Raw genomic sequence first — 20002 nt, forward strand, 5'->3', positions numbered from 1 at the left:
TTTCAGATCTGACAGGAATTGGTGCTTAAATGAATTCTCACCCATATCAAACATTCATGGAGGTGTATTTCGCCTTTGCAGCTAAAAAAGGGCAGTTAGTTTTTTGTCATATGCATATCGCTTCTTTTATTTGTGAATTATTTTCAGTGGCCTGTAATACATGCTTGTCTTGTGTATATAATAAATGTGTGATATAGGAGGTACGATTAAGCTACTGTATTACGTTTGCTCTTGTTTTTCAAGTTTAGAAACAACTTTTGCAGCACAAGTCTAGTGAGGTTAAATTATCATTTTTGACGTTGTTAATCCATGTGTGTCATACTGAAGTCTAAATACATCATTGGGACTCCATATGTCAGAAAAATCCCGGTTACATACTTTATAATACTACATACTATCTTCGAGACAGAACACTTTTCTTAAGGAAAACCCTTGACTTCAGTTCCAACCACATTCGGGTGCTCTCTGTGGTGGATACATTGATCATTAATCCATATATGTGCTTATGAATGACAAATGTTCCACAACATATACCAATGACTTAACATGACAAGAGACTAAGAAGTAATTTCTGTGATGAGCATTTTTCTGCTGCTAGAGAACTATTGGGTTGCAAAAGTGCTGTTCACTGAATTACTATGAAACATTTATACCTGATATAATTAAATATTACTTGAGACACATGAGTCTCAAATTTACTTACGATAATGTTAGAAGTTTACGAAATGAATTAAAACTATCATAGATAAATTTGAGACTCATACGTCTCAGGGAAAATTTAATTATATTAGCTCTATTGATCATCTACTCCTGAGGTACAAGCAATATTTCCCCATTACGTTCAAAGCTGAGGTGCTGTTCCAAAACCGGACAACCTATGCAATAGTGACGATTTAAGAAGAGGAAAATAAGCTGAGGATGTAAATTGAAGTTTTCGTTAGGGAGGGCAATAGACTAGGGTAGTCCGTGCGGCGACGTTATCTATATTGCTGCGGTGGTGTAATGGATAGCACACCTGCATAGCAAGCAGAAAGACATGGGTTCATGTTCTAGATGTTGCAGAAATTTTAATTCAGTTTTTCAGCTTCTAACATTATAATAATATCAAACACTCCATATAGTACAGCGTACAAATCAACGTCTGCTTGCATTACTTTGTTTTTAATAGCAGATGCAACTGTACATGTAGAGAATTTCACACCCAGCAGCGAGTAATTAGTTAAGAACTGTGACAGTTATAAAAAAATTACAGTGCACGTTTAGTTGCTATTGGCATAATTATCTGAGTAAAAAAACGACAGTATAGAATGAGAAATACTGACCGTAAATGTTGAGCCTGGCTTCATAGAACACAGTTCCCATGGAGTTGGCAGCACTGCAGGTATACAGGCCTCCATCCTGTACACGGACTGACGAGATGTTCACGTGACTGATAACATCGCCAGCTTGATCAACATATTGCCCGATTGTGTACCTGAAACAAAAGTACGAGGAAGGAAAATTAATTTATGCGTGTACAAAAAATAATTTTTGTTTCTGCGGCATTTAAGATATTTTCTTTTAGTACATATCCATTAGTGATAGCAAATACATTAATTGTTGAGAATCCAAGACGTCGCATTTTCCAGTGACAAGACAGAGCACTGACAATTACATATATATAGCCCGCTTCCAAGGTAAGACGGATGTTATTACAGTTCACGTGTTTGCAGTTTATCTTTCTGAAGAGTTGAAAAGTGGTAACAGGAATATTGGTAGCCTATAAACAATTGTAAAGTTAATTACATTTTCATTTTCAGTTCCTTTAATATACAGTAAGTTCATGCAGTATAGTTCGTGCAGACAGATGTGCACATTAGTAAATTATGACCTCTCCTACGCCTTGGAGACCAGAATGGAATATCTACCATGGCACCTCTGAGCTGAAAGGGGTAGGACAGCAGATGATCTCAGAGAATATCTGCCTGTCTAGCCCTACGTCTAATCTATGCAAAATGGAAACAAGAGAAAGTTTACACCTTGTGATGTCACCACCCCGGATTAGCATTAGGCAGTGAGTCTAGATTCGTGTCAGCAATGTTTCTGTGATTTTCAGCTCTCAATTAGGCAGCTCTACTGAGTTTTATCTGTATGGTCGACTCCTGTCAATCATAAAATATTGTTACAAAATGGCTCTGAGCACTATGGGACTTAACATCTGAGGTCACCAGTCTCCAATATTGTTACACCAGAGAGTAAGTTTGTGTCTATGCTTGAATTTTTTGAAGTTCTACTCTGTGGGCTCAGGGCAGAGAAGGCTAGCTCTGGGCTGGTGTGCCAGTCAGAATGTCAATAAGATGTACCGCCGACGTAATGGACGTCAGAGCACCCGGGGAGTATTGCCACACAACCTCCAAGTGAGGAAAGTAGAAACTCAAAGGCGGCAGTGGTACATAACGTTTCATAACTTCAGCGCCAGAGCTTATAGCAATTATCAAACGTTGCAGAAAGACCTGAGCTCCGTGCCCTGAAATAATTACTGAATTACCATAGAAAGGTAAGAAGTGTTGACGAGACCGACAAACGAGGGCAAATGCGGTGATCAACCAAGAGCCACTTTGTCGTAGGCGTTTGCCCTGCCCTTTAAATAACGAAGCTTTCATAGCTCAAAGACACACCCATTGGTGCTGCCATCCAGTCTGTGTCGCTAGAACCAAAGAGAATGACGGCCTGTTGGGTTTCAATGAAACCACAACAAGTTGATCGACGATGATTTGCCTTCCATCAGCTTACTGACTTCAACACCGAGACGCAGACAACCTGAAGCATAACACAGCTTCGGTGCGCCATTGTTGCGTGCTGGAACATCACAGATGAGGAACAAATTCACGCATGGCAAGTCCTCCTCCAGTGAGAGTGAACTGTGGATGAACTGTAAGCTGTCATCTCCGTGCTGACCAGATGTGGCGTATTTGCGCAGCCCCTGGACAATCCGTGAACATTTTTGCAGTCTTGGTCGATCCATGGTGGATGATAACGGCTCACTCTTCACTACAATTGACCTTCTGGTCCACAGTCGGCTGTCCTCATCTGAGTGTGCGAAGTAGAGATGGGCAAATTCGTTCATCCTCGGGAACTAGTTCACTGCTGATCGTTCTTTTTTGGGAACCGTTCATTTTTACTCGTTCATTTGTGCTTGGTATATGGTTCTTATGAAAAACTGAGAACTAGTAGTGTAGGTGACTGAAGGATGGAGGGCACCAAGATGGGGCACTTGCCTCCCGCCTGGAGTATAGAGTTTTTATTCATCACAGAATTCTTACACACTTTTAGGAGTAATTTCTGTGATTTTGCAGAACCTCTCGTTTAGCAAACTGTAGCGTTGTGTGGCTGATCGCAGGGAAATAATATAGGGCGGCGCACGGAAAACCGGCCCCGAGTACAGACTACTCGCCAATTACGGACGATGTGTTGCCCGTTACGAGCAGATACAACAAACAGACAAACATGTAATAATTATGCAGTGAAGAAATGACAAGCTAATGCAAGCAACAATTGCGAAACAATCGATGACGATGTGTAGATAGCTGGAGAAGAGAACATGAAAATCTCACGCGACGCTCGTGGGCTATAGCTCATGTATTCTTGTAAACCTGTTGGTGGCTGTTTCCCAACTTAATAGATCACAAGCGTCTTGTATCAAATTCTTCGTTTAGACTTCCACTACATAGCTATGCTACGTTGTAAACAATAATCTTTTACACCCTATATATACTTAACGTTGTCTCTGAGTTCGTAGGCGAAGTAGAGACTTTATGGAAGCATAAAATAAAATGTGGTTTTCTCATCATACTTGCTTCACACGCTTAGTAAAAATTAGGTTTCTATGTTGCATAATTAAAGTTAATGCAGCAATAATAATAATAATAACAATTAAGTTCGCAGTAATAAAGTTTTTGGTTTGAAAGCTCCTTCTGAACAAATGTTTTTGAGATAATAATTAAATACGATTTTATGGCAAGCTAAGTCTTTTCAAATGGAGAGGGACCGCTTTTCCTACTGAGCCAAAATGACCCACAACCCACTTTTTTCCCAAAGAAACCAAACTAACAGGTAATGCAAATTGGAAACAACCAAACTTAAAAATAATTAGAGCCTTCCTAAATATAATGTTTTGTATATGAAAGATACACGAAAATAGTTTTATATGAATTTCTTACACTAAAAATTAAGCAAATTATTGAAAGTTAGTTGCTAAATCAAGTCGATGAAACCAAAAAGTATATGAATAACAAAAAAACTTGCCTTTTTATAAGTATGTCTTCCGCTGTTCATCGATATAATGAAGTGAGCTGATATGCCCTTTTTTTACCTGAAAAGACGTACCTATTACATACAACGTAATTTTTATGTAATTTACGTAACTATAAAATACTTTTTGATTACCGGTCGTGGACGCTGAATAGTCAGAGCCAAGTGAAAGAACAGTTTGGAACACATGTAAAATGGGCGAGCGCAGTGAACGAAACGAACATCTGGATACTGAACTAACGAGGAGCAGTCAGCAGTGGAAATGAGACAGGTGGTCATGTGAAGAACGACGAGTGCGGCCGAGGGAGACCGAGGCTGGAACGGGAACTGCCCAAGTGACCGCCGCGACCGAAGTGAACTAGTGAACTATGAACCGATCGTTCCTCGTTCCCGGGAACTATAAGTAGACCGCTGCGACCGAAGTGGACTATGAACCGATCATTCCTTGGAATTCGTTCCTCGGTCCTTTCATTCATCTTGGTGAACCGTTCCTTTGCACCAGTTCGTTCGCGAACTACCCATCTCCAGTGCAAAGGACTGTCTATGGGAGCACTGAGATGGGAACCACATTGCACCTCACAACAATCGGATGGATGGTGCCTTCGTGCCCCGAGCTGCTGCCAGCACAGCACTAAACTGTGCCTCATTGACCTACGGCAGCGAAGTCAAGAGTCGCTAATGAGGTGTCAGCACCTCTTTGCAGCGCTCCCTTACGCTCGGTCACCGACAGCTGCCCTGAGACACTTTATAACTCTGTAAACTCAGCATGAGGAATAACTGTTGTTGCAGACACCACTACATCTCTGATGCTTCCAGACATGAACTGGGCCATTCAGCCACACTTCATATCCAGTCTCATGCACACAATTGGACCGGAGCTCACTGGATAGACACACTGGTGTCAGAATTGGCTGTCACCTCAGGACTGCAGTATCACTGGAACCACGCCTGCTGCCATTCCTGGGAAGATGGCTCGACTTCTGCAGGCTGCAGTTTCGTCAACGTAAGGTAAGGCGAGCCAGTATTTTTTTTGACGTTTTTGTTCGACTGTAAGGATCATAAGCACTCGACGAGTTCTTTTTCAAGTGTCTAGTTGTGTCGATATATATATATATATATATATATATATATATATATATAGGATAAAGGAAGTGAACGCAGACAGTGGTCAAAGATCGTGTGTATCAATTTTTACCATTTTAAATGGGTACTATATTTTATTGTGAGCCTAGCTTGCCCACTGTCCTTAAGTATGTGGCCGTGATATTCATGAGTAGTCACTCTGTTGGAACCTTAAGTTGTAACAGGCGTATGATGGTAGTGTATTTAAGTCTCTGTATCGTCGTCTCGTGTTTTCCTCTTTCTTGGATTTTGTATAATTGTTATAGGGACAGTCTGCTGTCGATTCTACTGGGTGCTATCTTTGACGAAACAATGAGAATTTTATCACCTGCAATTGCACAGCAACTCGAAAGCACTAGGAGTATCCTTAACAAAGTAAAGGCTACAGGTGCAGATTGCATAGCTGTAGAGGAGGAAAAAATGGCTGAAGAAGAGAGGGAGAAAGAAACTGAAAATACGGAGTGCCAAACGAAAGAAGGGTGCGTTATATGGAAATAAATAGGTGTGCGAGTCGCAACATGGGTGTTACTGATTTAGGTGCAGTGTTATCTATGCCACTACTTGATAATGGTTCTTGTTTTGAGCCATGGAGCCTGAGACATGAGCAGGGAAGTACATGGCCCACTGATTTGTGTTTCGTGCAGAGTGGAACTGCAGATAGTGATTTTGGGGTAGATACTGTGAAGAATGCACAGGACGCTATTGATGATGTTAGCTGTGTTGCGAATGTTGTGGGTAATGAAACTGGTCAGACCGATATATATATATATATATATATATATATATATATATATATATATATATATATATATATATATTTCTCAACGTAATCACCCTGGCGACGAATACCTTTCTCCTAATGAGAGAGCAGTTTGTCGATACCGTCACTGTAGAATGTTTGATTGTGACAGTTGGATTGTTGCAGATATCGCAGCGCTCGTCTATGGTCTTGGATTGTCATATTAGAAGAGAGTGTTTCACGTGAGGACAAACTCTTCAGGTTCGTGATTTCAGCTTTCTGGCAGTTTCTTACGCACCGACATAGCTGCATAACACTCTGCCACTTTACACACTACAATTCGCAGCCTTCAAGTGGATGAGGGCTGCAACTCGGGTCAGCGAAGCGAGGAAGTCGACTGAGTAACATGCAAGACATGCAATACCTCAACCGATATTGAGAAGAGAAGAGGGGTTTTGAATGGTGGCTTGGGGTGTTAAAACCTCAACCCCTCATCGCTATCACCAGCCATTTAACATCCACTACTCGACAAAGGCTTCCTCTAGGTTTTTACATAAATTTTACATACATTCAATAGCACTCATCAATGTTTCTTGATAGGTGTCATGTATAATTTTGGTATGTGCATTTTTGGTATCTGAATCGATTGTGAGCGAGCAGCGATGTTGTAAGCTGTATCGCAGAAGTTAAGCTAACAACTTTGGGCTGCGCGAGGGCGCAGGGGGCAGACAATGTTTATCTCTGGCAGCGAGTGAAGTCGAAGTTCAGTTGTGTTGGAGTTAGGCTGATAATGTTAAGCAGCGTTAGTGAGGAAGTTATGGTGTTATTATGATTCAAATTAAAATTTATCTTTTTGTGCAACCAACATGATTACGAGATAGATTTGTCAAGCCAGAAATCTAATGGAACGTCAGGTAAATACGATAATGATGTCACTTTTTTTTCACTATTGCTGCGCTATTGAACTAACTTGGTTATTGTACTGAAAGTTGTTAAATTTGAAAGATAGGAAAGTGTATTGTTTGAATGTTGAGAATTTTATTAAATTTAAAATTTGCCTTGAGCACTGTTTCTCAATTTACGAAGAAAACAGAGTGTTATCATTTATGCGAATATTTCATTTTCTTACCAACTTTTCTCTTACAATTCTTTTTAATGGATTATCCAGCCAAGGATGTTCGAAAAACAGTTCGATTAGTTTAACTAACAGAGAACTCATTGCACCGCTCGAGTGTCTCTGCAGGTACAGTAATTTGGAGCTTTAGCACAGCGGCGCGCAAGACAGAGAAGTACTGCAGCGCGTTATCCAGATTTGCGCAGATTAGAGGTAAGGAGAAAAGATTTTGATTGTGTTAGTTATCCAATCAGGGCGAACTTACGTTTTTCAGAGATAGTTTTTTTTTCTAAATCCAATTACTCTAGGATTCATGCCCAAGTTAATTATTCAGGCAGTATACTGTTCATGACCCATAGACCTTGCCGTTGGTGGGGAGGCTTGCGTGCCTCAGCGATACAGATAGCCGTACCGTAGGTACAACCACAACGGAGGGGTATCTGTTGAGAGGCCAGACAAACATATGGTTCCTGAAGAGGGGCAGCAGCCCTTTCAGTAGTTGCAGGGGCAACAGTCTGGATGATTGACTGATCTGGCCTTGTAACACTAACCAAAACAGCCTTGCTGTGCTGGTACTGCGAACGGCTGAAAGCAAGGGGAAACTACGGCCGTAATTTTTCCCGAGGGCATGCAGCTTTACTGAATGGATAAATGATGATGGCGTCCTCTTGGGTAAAATATTCCGGAGGTAAAATAGTCCCCCATTCGGATCTCCGGGCAGGGACTACTCAGGAGGACGTCGTTATCAGGAGAAAGAAAACTGGCGTTCTACGTATCGGAGCGTGGAATGTCAGATCTCTCAATCGGGCAGGTAGGTTAGAAAATTTAAAAAGGGAAATGGATAGGTTAAAGTTGGATATAGTGGGAATTAGTGAAGTTCGGTGGCAGGAGGAACAAGACTTTTGGTCAGGTGAATACAGGGTTATAAATACAAAATCAAATAGGGGTAATGCAGGAGTAGGTTTAATAATGAATAAAACAATAGGAATGCGGGTAAGCTACTACGAACAGCACAGCGAACGCATTGTTGTGGCCGAGATAGACACGAAGCCCTCACCTACGACGGTAGTACAAAGCTATCTGCCTACTAGCTCTGCAGATGACGAATCAATTGAAGAAATGTATGATGAGATAAAAGAAATTATTCAGATAGTGATGGGAGACGAAAATTTAATAGTCATGGGTGACTGGAATTCGATAGTAGGAAAAGGAAGGTGAATATGGATTGGGGGTAAGAAATGAAAGAGGAAGCCGCCTGGTGGAATTTTGCACAGAGCACAACTTAATCATAGCTAACACTCGGTTCAAGAATCATAAAAGAAGGTTGTATACATGGAAGAAGCCTGGAGATACTGACAGGTTTCAAACAGATTATATAATGCTAAGACAGAGATTTAGAAACAGGTTTTAAATTATAAGACATTTCCAGGGACAGATGCGGACTCTGACCACAATCTATTGGTTATGAACTGTAGATTGAAACTGAAGAAACTGCAAAAAGGTGGGAATTTAAGGAGATGGGACCTGGATAAACTGACTAAACCAGAGGTTGTACAGAGTTTCAGGGAGAGCATAAGGGAACAATTGACAAGAATGGGGGAAAGAAATACAGTAGAAGAAGAATGGGTAGCTTTGAGGGAGGAAGTAGTGAAGGCAGCAGAAGATCAAGTAGGTAAAAAGACGAGGGCTAGTAGAAATGCTTGGCTGACAGAAGAAATATTGAATTTATTTGACGAAAGGAGAAAATATAAAAATGCAGTAAATGAAGCAGGCGAAAAGGAATAAAAACGTCTCAAAAATGACATCGACAGGAAGTGCAAAATGGCTAAGCAGGCATGGCTAGAGGACAAATGTAAGGATGTAGAGGCTTATCTCACTAGGGGTAAGATAGATACTGCCTACACGAAAATTACAGAGACCTTTGGAGAAAAGAGAACCACTTGCATGAATATCAAGAGCTTTGATGGAAACCCGGTTCTAAGCAAAGAAGGGAAAGCAGAAAGGTGGAAGGAGTACATAGAAGGTCTATACAAGGGCGATGTACTTGAGGGCAATGTTATAGAAATGGAAGAGGATGTAGATGAAGATGAAATGGCAGATAAGATACTGCGTGAAGAGTTCGATAGAGCACTGAAAGACCTAAGTCGAAACAAGGCCCCGGGAGTAGACAACATTCCATTAGAACTACTGACCGCCTTGGGAGAGCCAGTCCTGACAAAACTCTACCATCAGGTGAGCAAGATGTATGAGACAGGCGAAATACCCTCAGACTTCAACAAGAATATAATAATTCCAATCCCAAAGAAAGCAGGCGTTGACATATGTGAAAATTACCGAACTATCAGTTTAATAACTCACAGCTGCAAAATACTAACGCGAATTCTTTACAGACGAATGGAAAAATTGGTAGAAGCCGACCTCGGGGAAGATCAGTTTGGATTCCGTAGATATGTTGGAACACGTGAGGCAATACTGACCCTATGACTTACCTTTGAAGAAAGATTAAGTACAGGCAAACTTACGTTTCTAGCATTTGTAGACTTAGAGAAAGCTTTCGACAATGTTGATTGGAATACTCTCTTTCAAATTCTGAAGGTAGCATGGGTAAAATACTGGGAGCGAAAGGCTATTTTCAATTTGTACAGAATGCAGATGGCAGTTATAAGAGTCGAGGGGCATGAAAGGGAAGCACTGGTTGGGAAGGGAATGAGACAGGGTTGTAGCCTCTCCCCGATGTTATTCAATCTGTGTATTGAGCAAGCAGTAAAGGAAACAAAAGATAAATTCGGAGTTGGTATTAAAATCCATGGAGAAGAAATAAAACCTTTGAGGTTCGCCGATGACATTGTAATTCTGTCAGAGACAGCAAAGGACTTGGAAGAACAGTTGAACGGAATGGACAGTGTCTTGAAAGGAGGATATAAGATGAACATCAACAAAAGCAAAACGAGGACAATGGAATGTAGTCGAATTAAGTCGCGTGATACTGAGGGAATTAGATTAGAAAATGAGACACTTAAAGTAGTAAATGAGTTTTGCTATTTGGGGAGTAAAATAACTGATCATGGTCGAAGTAGAGAGGATATAAAATGTAGACTGGCAACGGCAAGGAATGCGTTCCTGAAGAAGAGAAAGTATTTGTGTATAGTGTAGCCATGTATGGAAGTGAAATATGGACGATAAATAGTTTGGACAAGAAGAGAATAGAAGCTTTCGAAATGTGGTGCTACAGAAGAATGCTGAAGATTAGATGGGTAGATCACATAACTAATGAGGAGGTATTGAACAGAATTGGGGAGTAGAGGAGCTTGTGGCACAACCTGACGAGAAGAAGGGATCGATTGGTAGGACATGTTCTGAGACATCGAGGGATCATCAATTTAGTACTGGAGGGCAGCGTGGAGGGTAAAAATCGTAGAGGGAAACCAAGAGATGAATACACTAAGCAGATTAAGAAGGATGTAGGTTGCAGTAGTTACTGGGAGATGAAGAAGCTTGCACAGGATAGAGTAGCGTGGAGAGCTGCATCAAACCAGTCTCAGGACTGAAGACCACAACAACATCACAACAAAATATGATATTTCCGGCGGTGGTCACTTTCGCCGAGTCACGGCCCCAGCAGCCCAGCAAGGGGGGAAAGTTGGATGCCGTAGAGAGAGCGCCATAGACGCATTCTGCAAATACGCAGGAATCAGGCTTTCGTTATTTAATAAAGCTCTTAGGTTATTTTTTAATGATTTTGGTTGCAATATTTATACAACATTATGTACCTGTATTCAAAACATACTTTGTACACATGTCTTCATTCTAAGGACTACAATAACTAATTAGGAAATATTCTCTATTGTAATAAATAGCAAAATGATCATTCAGTAACTACCATGCAAAATAATTGCTATACATTACTGGACACTCAGGCGTAGCACCGTATAACGATCCTGCCTTGGAGGCGGTTAAGTGGGAGATGCGTGTCAGAGCTGGAAAGTGACAGACGGTGACGCGAGACTGGACGCGCACGTAGTTTATGTATCAGCCGATAGAGAACAGTGTTGATAGGGACTGTGATTTAGTTTCGATTGTGCCCACTAGAGTGCACTAAAGTAACAGAATGTTTTTCATAAACTGTTCTAGTATTTTCATAAAGTGTTATTATGTCTTTTTGTGTGTGTAAAATGTTATAAATGTATTTTAGCAGTATGAATGATGCGTGAGTGTGGTTTAAGGTTAGTATGAAGATAATTGTTTAAAGAGTTGTGTAGTAGGATTTAGTGTGGGAACATTTCGGAGAAGTATGGATATGGACAAAGGGAATTTTTGTAGAATAGATTTGTAAAGTAAGTTTATGGTAAAGGGAAAGTTAATTCAGGTATAAATAACAATAGTAAATGCCGGCCGGACTGGCCGAGCGGTTCTAGGCGCTTCAGTCTGGAACCGAACGACCGCTACGGTCGCAGGTCGCTTCCTGCCTCGGGCATGGGTGTGTACGATGTCCTTAGGTTAGTTAGGTTTAAGTAGTTCTAAGTTCTAGGGGACTGATGACCTCAGATGTTAAGTCCCATAGTGTTCAGAGCCATTTGAACAATAGTAAATAACTTTATGCATAAACAAAACTTCAGCGTATTATATAATTACGTCGGTAAAAAGTGCAGTCGTTAGGTTTACTATTTTGCGATTGGTTATTGATGAAAAGCGCGGACTGACGCGGGAGAATGTTGTTTTGCTATTGGCTGTTGAGTAAACTGACCAATGGTAAAGCAATATTCTTCGCGCTCCTTTCTCTGCCGGTAGAGAAGACTTAGAGTATTCTAGAGAGGAGTCGGCGCCTAGCCATGAAACAGTTCGGACGTGTGTAGTAGTAGTTCCGATGGAAATGATAAGTTTCAGGATCTAGCAGTGTTTCATACACCAAAAGTGTTGTAAAGTGACGGCATAATTATTCCGATGGGTGTGTACAAATTTCGGAATTTTTAAGTGAATTTTGTGACGAGAAAAGACATAAATTCCGCGTGGTGTATTGAGCATGTCGGTGGCTAAAAACTGTGACTGCAGTAGGTACCGACAGACTTAATATTTGTCGAGCTTTCTCAATCAAAAACAATCTGTATTTTTGTATCCATTACGTTTTCGGGAAATGCAACACCATAAACTTGCTAACGTGAGTGAAAGGGATTGTGAGTGACTGTGTTAAGACTAGTACGGTCTTGGCAGTGATACTTGTTCACCTAAGTTTCAGGAATATACACTCCTGGAAATGGAAAAAAGAACACATTGACACCGGTGTGTCAGACCCACCATACTTGCTCCGGACACTGCGAGAGGGCTGTACAAGCAATGATCACACGCACGGCACAGCGGACACACCAGGAACCGCGGTGTTGGCCGTCGAATGGCGCTAGCTGCGCAGCATTTGTGCACCGCCGCCGTCAGTGTCAGCCAGTTTGCCGTGGCATACGGAGCTCCATCGCAGTCTTTAACACTGGTAGCATGCCGCGACAGCGTGGACGTGAACCGTATGTGCAGTTGACGGACTTTGAGCGAGGGCGTATAGTGGGCATGCGGGAGGCCGGGTGGACGTACCGCCGAATTGCTCAACACGTGGGGCGTGAGGTCTCCACAGTACATCGATGTTGTCGCCAGTGGTCGGCGGAAGGTGCACGTGCCCGTCGACCTGGGACCGGACCGCAGCGACGCACGGATGCACGCCAAGACCGTAGGATCCTACGCAGTGCCGTAGGGGACCGCACCGCCACTTCCCAGCAAATTAGGGTCACTGTTGCTCCTGGGGTATCGGCGAGGACCATTTGCAACCGTCTCCATGAAGCTGGGCTACGGTCCCGCACACCGTTAGGCCGTCTTCCGCTCACGCCCCAACATCGTGCAGCCCGCCTCCAGTGGTGTCGCGACAGGCGTGAATGGAGGGACGAATGGAGACGTGTCGTCTTCAGCGATGAGAGTCGCTTCTGCCTTGGTGCCAATGGTGGTCGTATGCGTGTTTGGCGCCGTGCAGGTGAGCGCCACAATCAGGACTGCATACGACCGAGGCACACAGGGCCAACACCCGGCATCATGGTGCGGGGAGCGATCTCCTACACTGGCCGTACACCACTGGTGATCGTCGAGGGGACACTGAATAGTGCACGGTACATCCAAACCGTCATCGAACCCATCGTTCTACCATTCCTAGACCGGGAAGGGAACTTGCTGTTCCAACAGGACAATGCACGTCCGCATGTATCCCGTGCCACCCAACGTGCTCTAGAAGGTGTAAGTCAACTACCCTGGCCAGCAAGACCTCCGGATCTGTCCCCAATTGAGCATGTTTGGGACTGGATGAAGCGTCGTCTCACGCGGTCTGCACGTCCAGCACGAACGCTGGTCCAACTGAGGCGCCAGGTGGAAATGGCATGGCAAGCCGTTCCACAGGACTACATACAGCATCTCTACGACCGTCTCCATGAGAGAATAGCAGCCTGCATTGCTGCGAAAGGTGGATATACACTGTACTAGTGCCGACATTGTGCATGCTCTGTTGCCTGTGTCTATGTGCCTGTGGTTCTGTCAGCGTGATCATGTGATGTATCTGACCCCAGGAATGTGTCAATAAAGTTTCCCCTTCCTGGGACAATGAATTCACGGTGTTCTTATTTCAATTTCCAGGAGTGTATTAATTAAGGACAAAATTTCGAACCTTTCATTTCGTGTGAAAACTTTCTCCCGAAACGTAGATTAGTGATTTTAATTGCAGCCTGGTTCACGTCGAAGTACAGTAGGTTTCGCTCGGCTTCCCTACTGATGATCTGCTGAGACAATGTTCACAGGTAGGTGCAGATTCGTCGTAAAGGGACGGGAGGAACCGCACCGCCGCAACACGACTGACTAGACTTGGCCGCTGTTTCTGTTTCGTTACAGTGTATCGATACGTGGAACTGTTTCAGTGTTTCGGAATGGCTGCGGTTCACTGTTTCGAAACAGTGGTGTTTCATTCCGCCCCTGTCTCGGATAACCGGACCAGATTCGATCTCGAGCCAGACACAGAAACTGTATCGTTGTTTCAAAATAAGGCTGTTTCACTCCACCTGTGCTTGGAACGGACTGATTGTATCGAAACAGTGATGTTTCATTCCGCTCTGTGTCGGACGAGATTCGGGCTCGGGACAGGTACTGAAACACAACATACCACTTCGTGAAACACTTTCAAGAGTGTCGAAATCTTTTTGACAAGCAATATCATGAAGCTTAGGATATCCGAAAATAAAGCTTCGTTTCTATCTGACTGTCCTGTTCCGAAATGGCGTAACATCTGCTTTGTTTATTTATTTGCCTGTAGACAACTGCTGTGTTGTAATAATAAACACTAACCAAACAATAAAACAACGCATACTATTCATATTGAAAATCATTCAGTTAAATTACACTTTTTTTTATAACATACGTTTTTCTGGTCATGTACAGTAATCATATTAAGAAACGCAAGTAAGCTTACAACATTTTGAATAAAAAAAGGCGTAGAGTGACAGTTTTTAGACATACACATAAATTTGATGTAGGTATAATTGCAAGCAATCTGTTCGACATATCACTGATAGTGTAATGGTGAACGGGAAGGGCTGGGAACCATGGTGAATTTACAGTAACGGTTCTAAACACCTTGAAAGACAAAACTTTTTTCTGTTATATCTTGTTATTTATTCGAATTATTTGGCATTATTTGTGAGTCTATAGTCACTGTGCCTATTATCCAGAATGATTCCCTTTGTGTGCATGGAAATAAGCAAGATGGGTATATTACCCGTACTAACGGTATGTGGGAATCCCAGTAGCATATTCGTTGTTTCCGCAGTTTGCTCCCACTTGCGGTTCCGTTCGTGGTGGTTCTTCTGTCTTCAGCTATGGCTGTCCTCAGCCAATTGAAAAGTATGAAAGTCACACGACACGAAAGCAGCCGCATTTGCTTCAGGAAATAAGAAACTGCCAAGACGCCTAAGTGATAGTTTCATACTTTCTCCGATATGATTAGCGCTCTCGCACCTCATTTATGTTTATATGGACATACTTATACAGTAGACATTGAAGATGATAAAATGTCTAGGTTTATTAGATTACAAAACACAAACTGTTTCACTGTTTCGAAACAGCGTATCGAAACATTACATTGCACTGTTTCATTTGATTCGAAACAGTTACGTGTTTCAGTTTGCCCATCTCTAAGACTGACTGAGCGGTCGGGATGCAGCGGTCTCTATGCCCGCCAGTGTATTGGCCGCTGTATTCACGTGGCGAGACGGTGGTGCACTCGATCGGCGAGTCCATCACTGCGGCGACACTGCCCTCTATCGGCCATCGTGATCCAATTGTTCCGGCGGGCATTCAACTTCTGCACGGCCCGGTACCAGCATAACAATAACAATAATCCATTATACAGTGGGATATAGCGAACCAACCACATCAGCCTATTCTAGTGGTCACGCTGCGTAGACTTGCTGATATTTTCACATTGATGCCCAGCAGCTGGCAGCATTTGCGCATGATGAAGAGTTTGAACATTCACAAATGTCCACCTCAGATTTCCAGTGGGGAAAAAATACTTCTGCTGCAACTACGACAGGGTAAAGGTTAATTTACTCGATTGTAGCCACACCTCGCAAAGAGCGTGGCGGACATTGCGAAACGCGCAGATAACTGAGGGACTCTTACAAACAATTGGTGGGAGCGCCGACACGCAGAACCAAGAATTCGCACAGGGTGGGGTGTAAAATAAAGGACTGTGGAAGAAGTCACGCTGGTTAAAAACTGTTTGGTGGACAGTAAGAAGCTTGCTTGTGAATCACGAACGCCAGCATTTTCTTAGATGAAACACAAACTTGATATTGTCCTGGCCTCAAGCAGAGACAGCCGTTACAAGGAAGTGTTGTGTGGCTGCTTTCACAGCAACTAAGGAATGCAGAAAACATCGGAATAACATGCCAGCGACGCTGGGAACAGCCTTGACAGTGAAAACATGAGAAAGATGCCAGCTCAAAATGTTCAAATGTGTGTGAAATCTTATGGGACTTAACTGCTAAGGTCATCAGTCCCTAAGCTTACACACTACTTAACCTAAATTATCCTAAGGACAAACACACACACCCATGCCCGAGGGAGGACTCGAACCTCCGCCGGGATCAGCCGCACAGTCCATGACTCAGCGCCTCAGACCGCTCGGCTTATCCGGCGAGACGCCAGTCGCCGAGTCACACATTAGGTCACGTAATACAGACAAGTTATACCCTGCACTGGGAAGGATGGTCATAGAACCGTGATCACTCACTGGGTGGCATCACAAATTTAATCGGCCAATGACAACGTGAGAGGATTAGATTAGATAGATTCAGTTTTCGATTCACAGACCCAAAAAATGAGATGATTCTCTTGGGTGCGGAACATATCAGGAAATGTAACATAAAAAAATAAAATATTTGAGTATAATACCTACTACCCTGATAATTTGTCAGGAGGTTTTCGAAATAGGTGAATACAATGGGGTAAACTGTAACAGCTAATATTTACAGAATTAACACCCTGCCAGAATTAAACGCTGTTATGCAGTATTAATAAATTTATCACACACAAAATACCTAATCTTCACTGTTGTAACAAAGTGCTGTCAAAACTGAAATCTAACAGATATTTTTACATAAGCTGCCTTTAACAGTGTCTGTTAAGATATTCATCTATGGAGTAGAAGAAGTAGACTACCAAATAGTCTCTCTGTTTAAACCGTGTTTTATCTGAAACTAAGTTTTTAATGGTTGCTGGCAGTTTATTGAAAGTGTGTGTTCCTGAATATTGGACCCCTTTTTGGACCAAGGTAAGTGATTTTAGGTCTTTATGTACATTGTTCTTATTCCTAGTATTGATGCTATGTATTGAGCTATTGGTTGGAAATGTATTACTTGCAACAAATGTCATTAAGGAATAAATATACTGGCAAGGGAACCTCCCCATCGCACCCCCCTCAGATTTGGTTATAAGTTGGCACAGTAGATAGGCCTTGAAAATGTGAATACAGGTCAATCGAGAAAACAGGAAGAAGTTGCGTGAAACTATGAAAAAATAAGCAAAATATACAAACTGAGTAGTCCATGTGCAAAATAGGCAACATCAAGGACACTGTGAACTCAGGAGCGCCGTGGTCCCGTGGTTAGCGTGAGCAGCTGCGGTACGAGAGGTCCTTGGTTCAAGTCTTCCCTCTAGTGAAAAGTTTAATTTTTTATTTTCAGTTTATGTGACAAACTCTTATGTTGTCCACAATAAAACCTAAATCGGGCAAGGTAGAAGAATCTTTTTACCCATTCAAAAAAAAAAAATGGTTCAAATGGCTCTGAGCACTATGGGACTTAACATCTGTGGTCATCAGTCCCCTAGAACTTAGAACTACTTAAACCTAACTAACCTAAGGACATCACACAGCCGGCCGGTGTGGCCGTGCGGTTAAAGGCACTTCAGTCTGGAACCGCGTGACCGCTACGGTCGCAGGTTCGAATCCTGCCTCGGGCATGGATGTGTGTGATGTCCTTAGGTTAGTTAGGTTTAATTAGTTCTAAGTTCTAGGCGACTGATGACCTCAGAAGTTAAGTCGCATAGTGCTCAGAGCCATTTGAACCATTTGACATCACACACATCCATGCCCGAGGCAGGATTCGAACCTGCGACCGTAGCAGTCGCGCGGTTACGGACTGAGCGCCTAGAACCGCTAGACCACCGCGGCCGGCGTTTTTATCCATTCGCCAAGTGTACAAGTTAGGTGGGTCGATAACATATTCCTGTCATGTGACGCACATGGCGTCACCAGTGTCGTATAGAATATAACAGACGTGTTTTCCTGTGGAGGAATCGGTTGACCTATGACCTTGCGATCAAATGTTTTCGATTCCCATTGGAGAGGCACGTCCTTTCGTCTACTAAAAGCACGGTTTTGCGGTGCGGTCGCAAAACGCAGACACTAAACTTATTACAGTGAACAGAGACATCAATGAACGAACGGACAGATCATAACTTTGCGAAAATAAAAAACGTAAACTTATCACCTGAGGGAAGACTCGAACCAATGACCTCTCGTTCCGCAGCTGCTCACGCTAACCATGGGACCACGGCGCTCCTCAGCTCACATTATCCTTAATGTTGCCTATGTTGCTCATGGACTACTCAGTTTGTATATTTTACTTATTTTTTCATAGTTCCAAACAACTTCTTCCTGTTTTCTCGATTGATCTGTGTTCAGTTTTTCAAGGCCTATCCACTGTGCCAACTTATAACTAAATCTGAGGGGGGTGCGATGGGGAGGTTCCCTTGTGAGAAGCAGTGGTTCGAATACAAAGTTTCTTGAGAAGGTCTGTACATGATGTTCTTGAATTTACACCACACATGATTCTTGTCACACGCTTTTGCACCCTAAAAACTTTTGCTCGGTTTGATGAGTTGCCCCAGAATATGATCCCTTAAGACACAATAGAATGAAAGTAAGCAAAGTATGCAAGTTTTTTATATTTATATCTCCTACATCTGACATCATTCTCACGGAAAATACAGACTTGTTTAGGCGCTTAAGCAATTCTGTGGTATTCCCTTCCCAACTGAATTTATTATCGAGTTGTAATCCCAGAAATTTAACACTGTCAACCTCTTCGATCGGCATGTCTTCATATGTTATGCACATGCTGGAAGGAAATCTTAGAGGTTCTGAACTGCATATAGTGGGTCGTTTCAAAGTTTAATGATAGTGAATTAGCTTTAATCCACTTATTAATGTCAGTGAAAATTTCATTAGCAGGTATTTCTAAATCTGTACTTGACTTGCTACTTATTGCAATGTTTGTATCATCTGCAAACAAAAAAAAAAAAAAGCTTAGCATATGGCAGTGTAACAGATGAGAGGTCATTAATGTACACAAGAAAATGCAATGGACCCAAGATGGAACCTTGAGGAACACGACACGTAATTAATTTTCAGTCAGATGGAGACTGACTGCACAGGTACTTTGCAACGACACCCTTTGTCTCCTGTTAGATATATAAGACTCAGACCATTTCGCAGCATTGCGGTGACACCATAATATTCTAATTTACCTAAGAGAATGCTGTGGTTCACACAATCAAAGGCTTTTGACAGGTCACAGAAAATGCCAGTAGCCTCTAATTTATTATCTAATGAATTAAGTACATTCTCACTGTAAGTATAAATAGCTTTCTCTATATCAGAACCGTTAAGAAATCCAAACTGTGACTTGAACAGTATAATATTTGCAGTCAGATGCTTAAGGAGACGCTTGAACACAACCTTTTCAAATATTATTGAGAAAGCTGGCAAAAGTGAAATTGGTTGACAGTTTAATGGTAGCTCTTTATCCACATTCTTGTAAAGAGGCTTAACTTTAGCATATTTTAGCCAGTCTGGAAATGTTCCGCTGATAAGAGATTGATTACACAAGTAACTCAACTCGCATGAGCACTCTTTGATCAACTTCGTTGATACGTTATCATAGCCACCGGAATACTTAGATTTTAAGGATTTTATGATAGATGCTACTTCTTTGGGAGACGCGAGTGTCATTTCCATTTTACTGAAGTTATTTTTAAAGACTGGTCTCAGATACTCCATTGCACTGTTTACCGAACCTGGTAACGAGAAGCTGCCAGTAACAGTAATGAAGTACTTGTTTAAGAGGTTTGCAACACTACATGTACCGGGTGATCAAAAC

The 20002-nt window shown here is 42.3% G+C and overlaps 1 protein-coding gene across 1 annotated transcript in view; it reads right to left on the reverse strand.

The window, feature by feature from the left end:
• Positions 1-20002, reverse strand: part of LOC124779593 (Down syndrome cell adhesion molecule-like protein Dscam2) — a 296162-nt gene that overhangs the window by 182247 nt on the left and 93913 nt on the right. The window contains 1 exon segment of the mRNA XM_047253720.1: positions 1323-1474. Within this exon segment, the coding sequence (XP_047109676.1) occupies positions 1323-1474 (152 nt within the window).

Source organism: Schistocerca piceifrons, chromosome 1 (genome assembly GCF_021461385.2).
Source record: "Schistocerca piceifrons isolate TAMUIC-IGC-003096 chromosome 1, iqSchPice1.1, whole genome shotgun sequence".
NCBI classification, from domain to species: Eukaryota; Metazoa; Arthropoda; class Insecta; order Orthoptera; family Acrididae; genus Schistocerca; species Schistocerca piceifrons.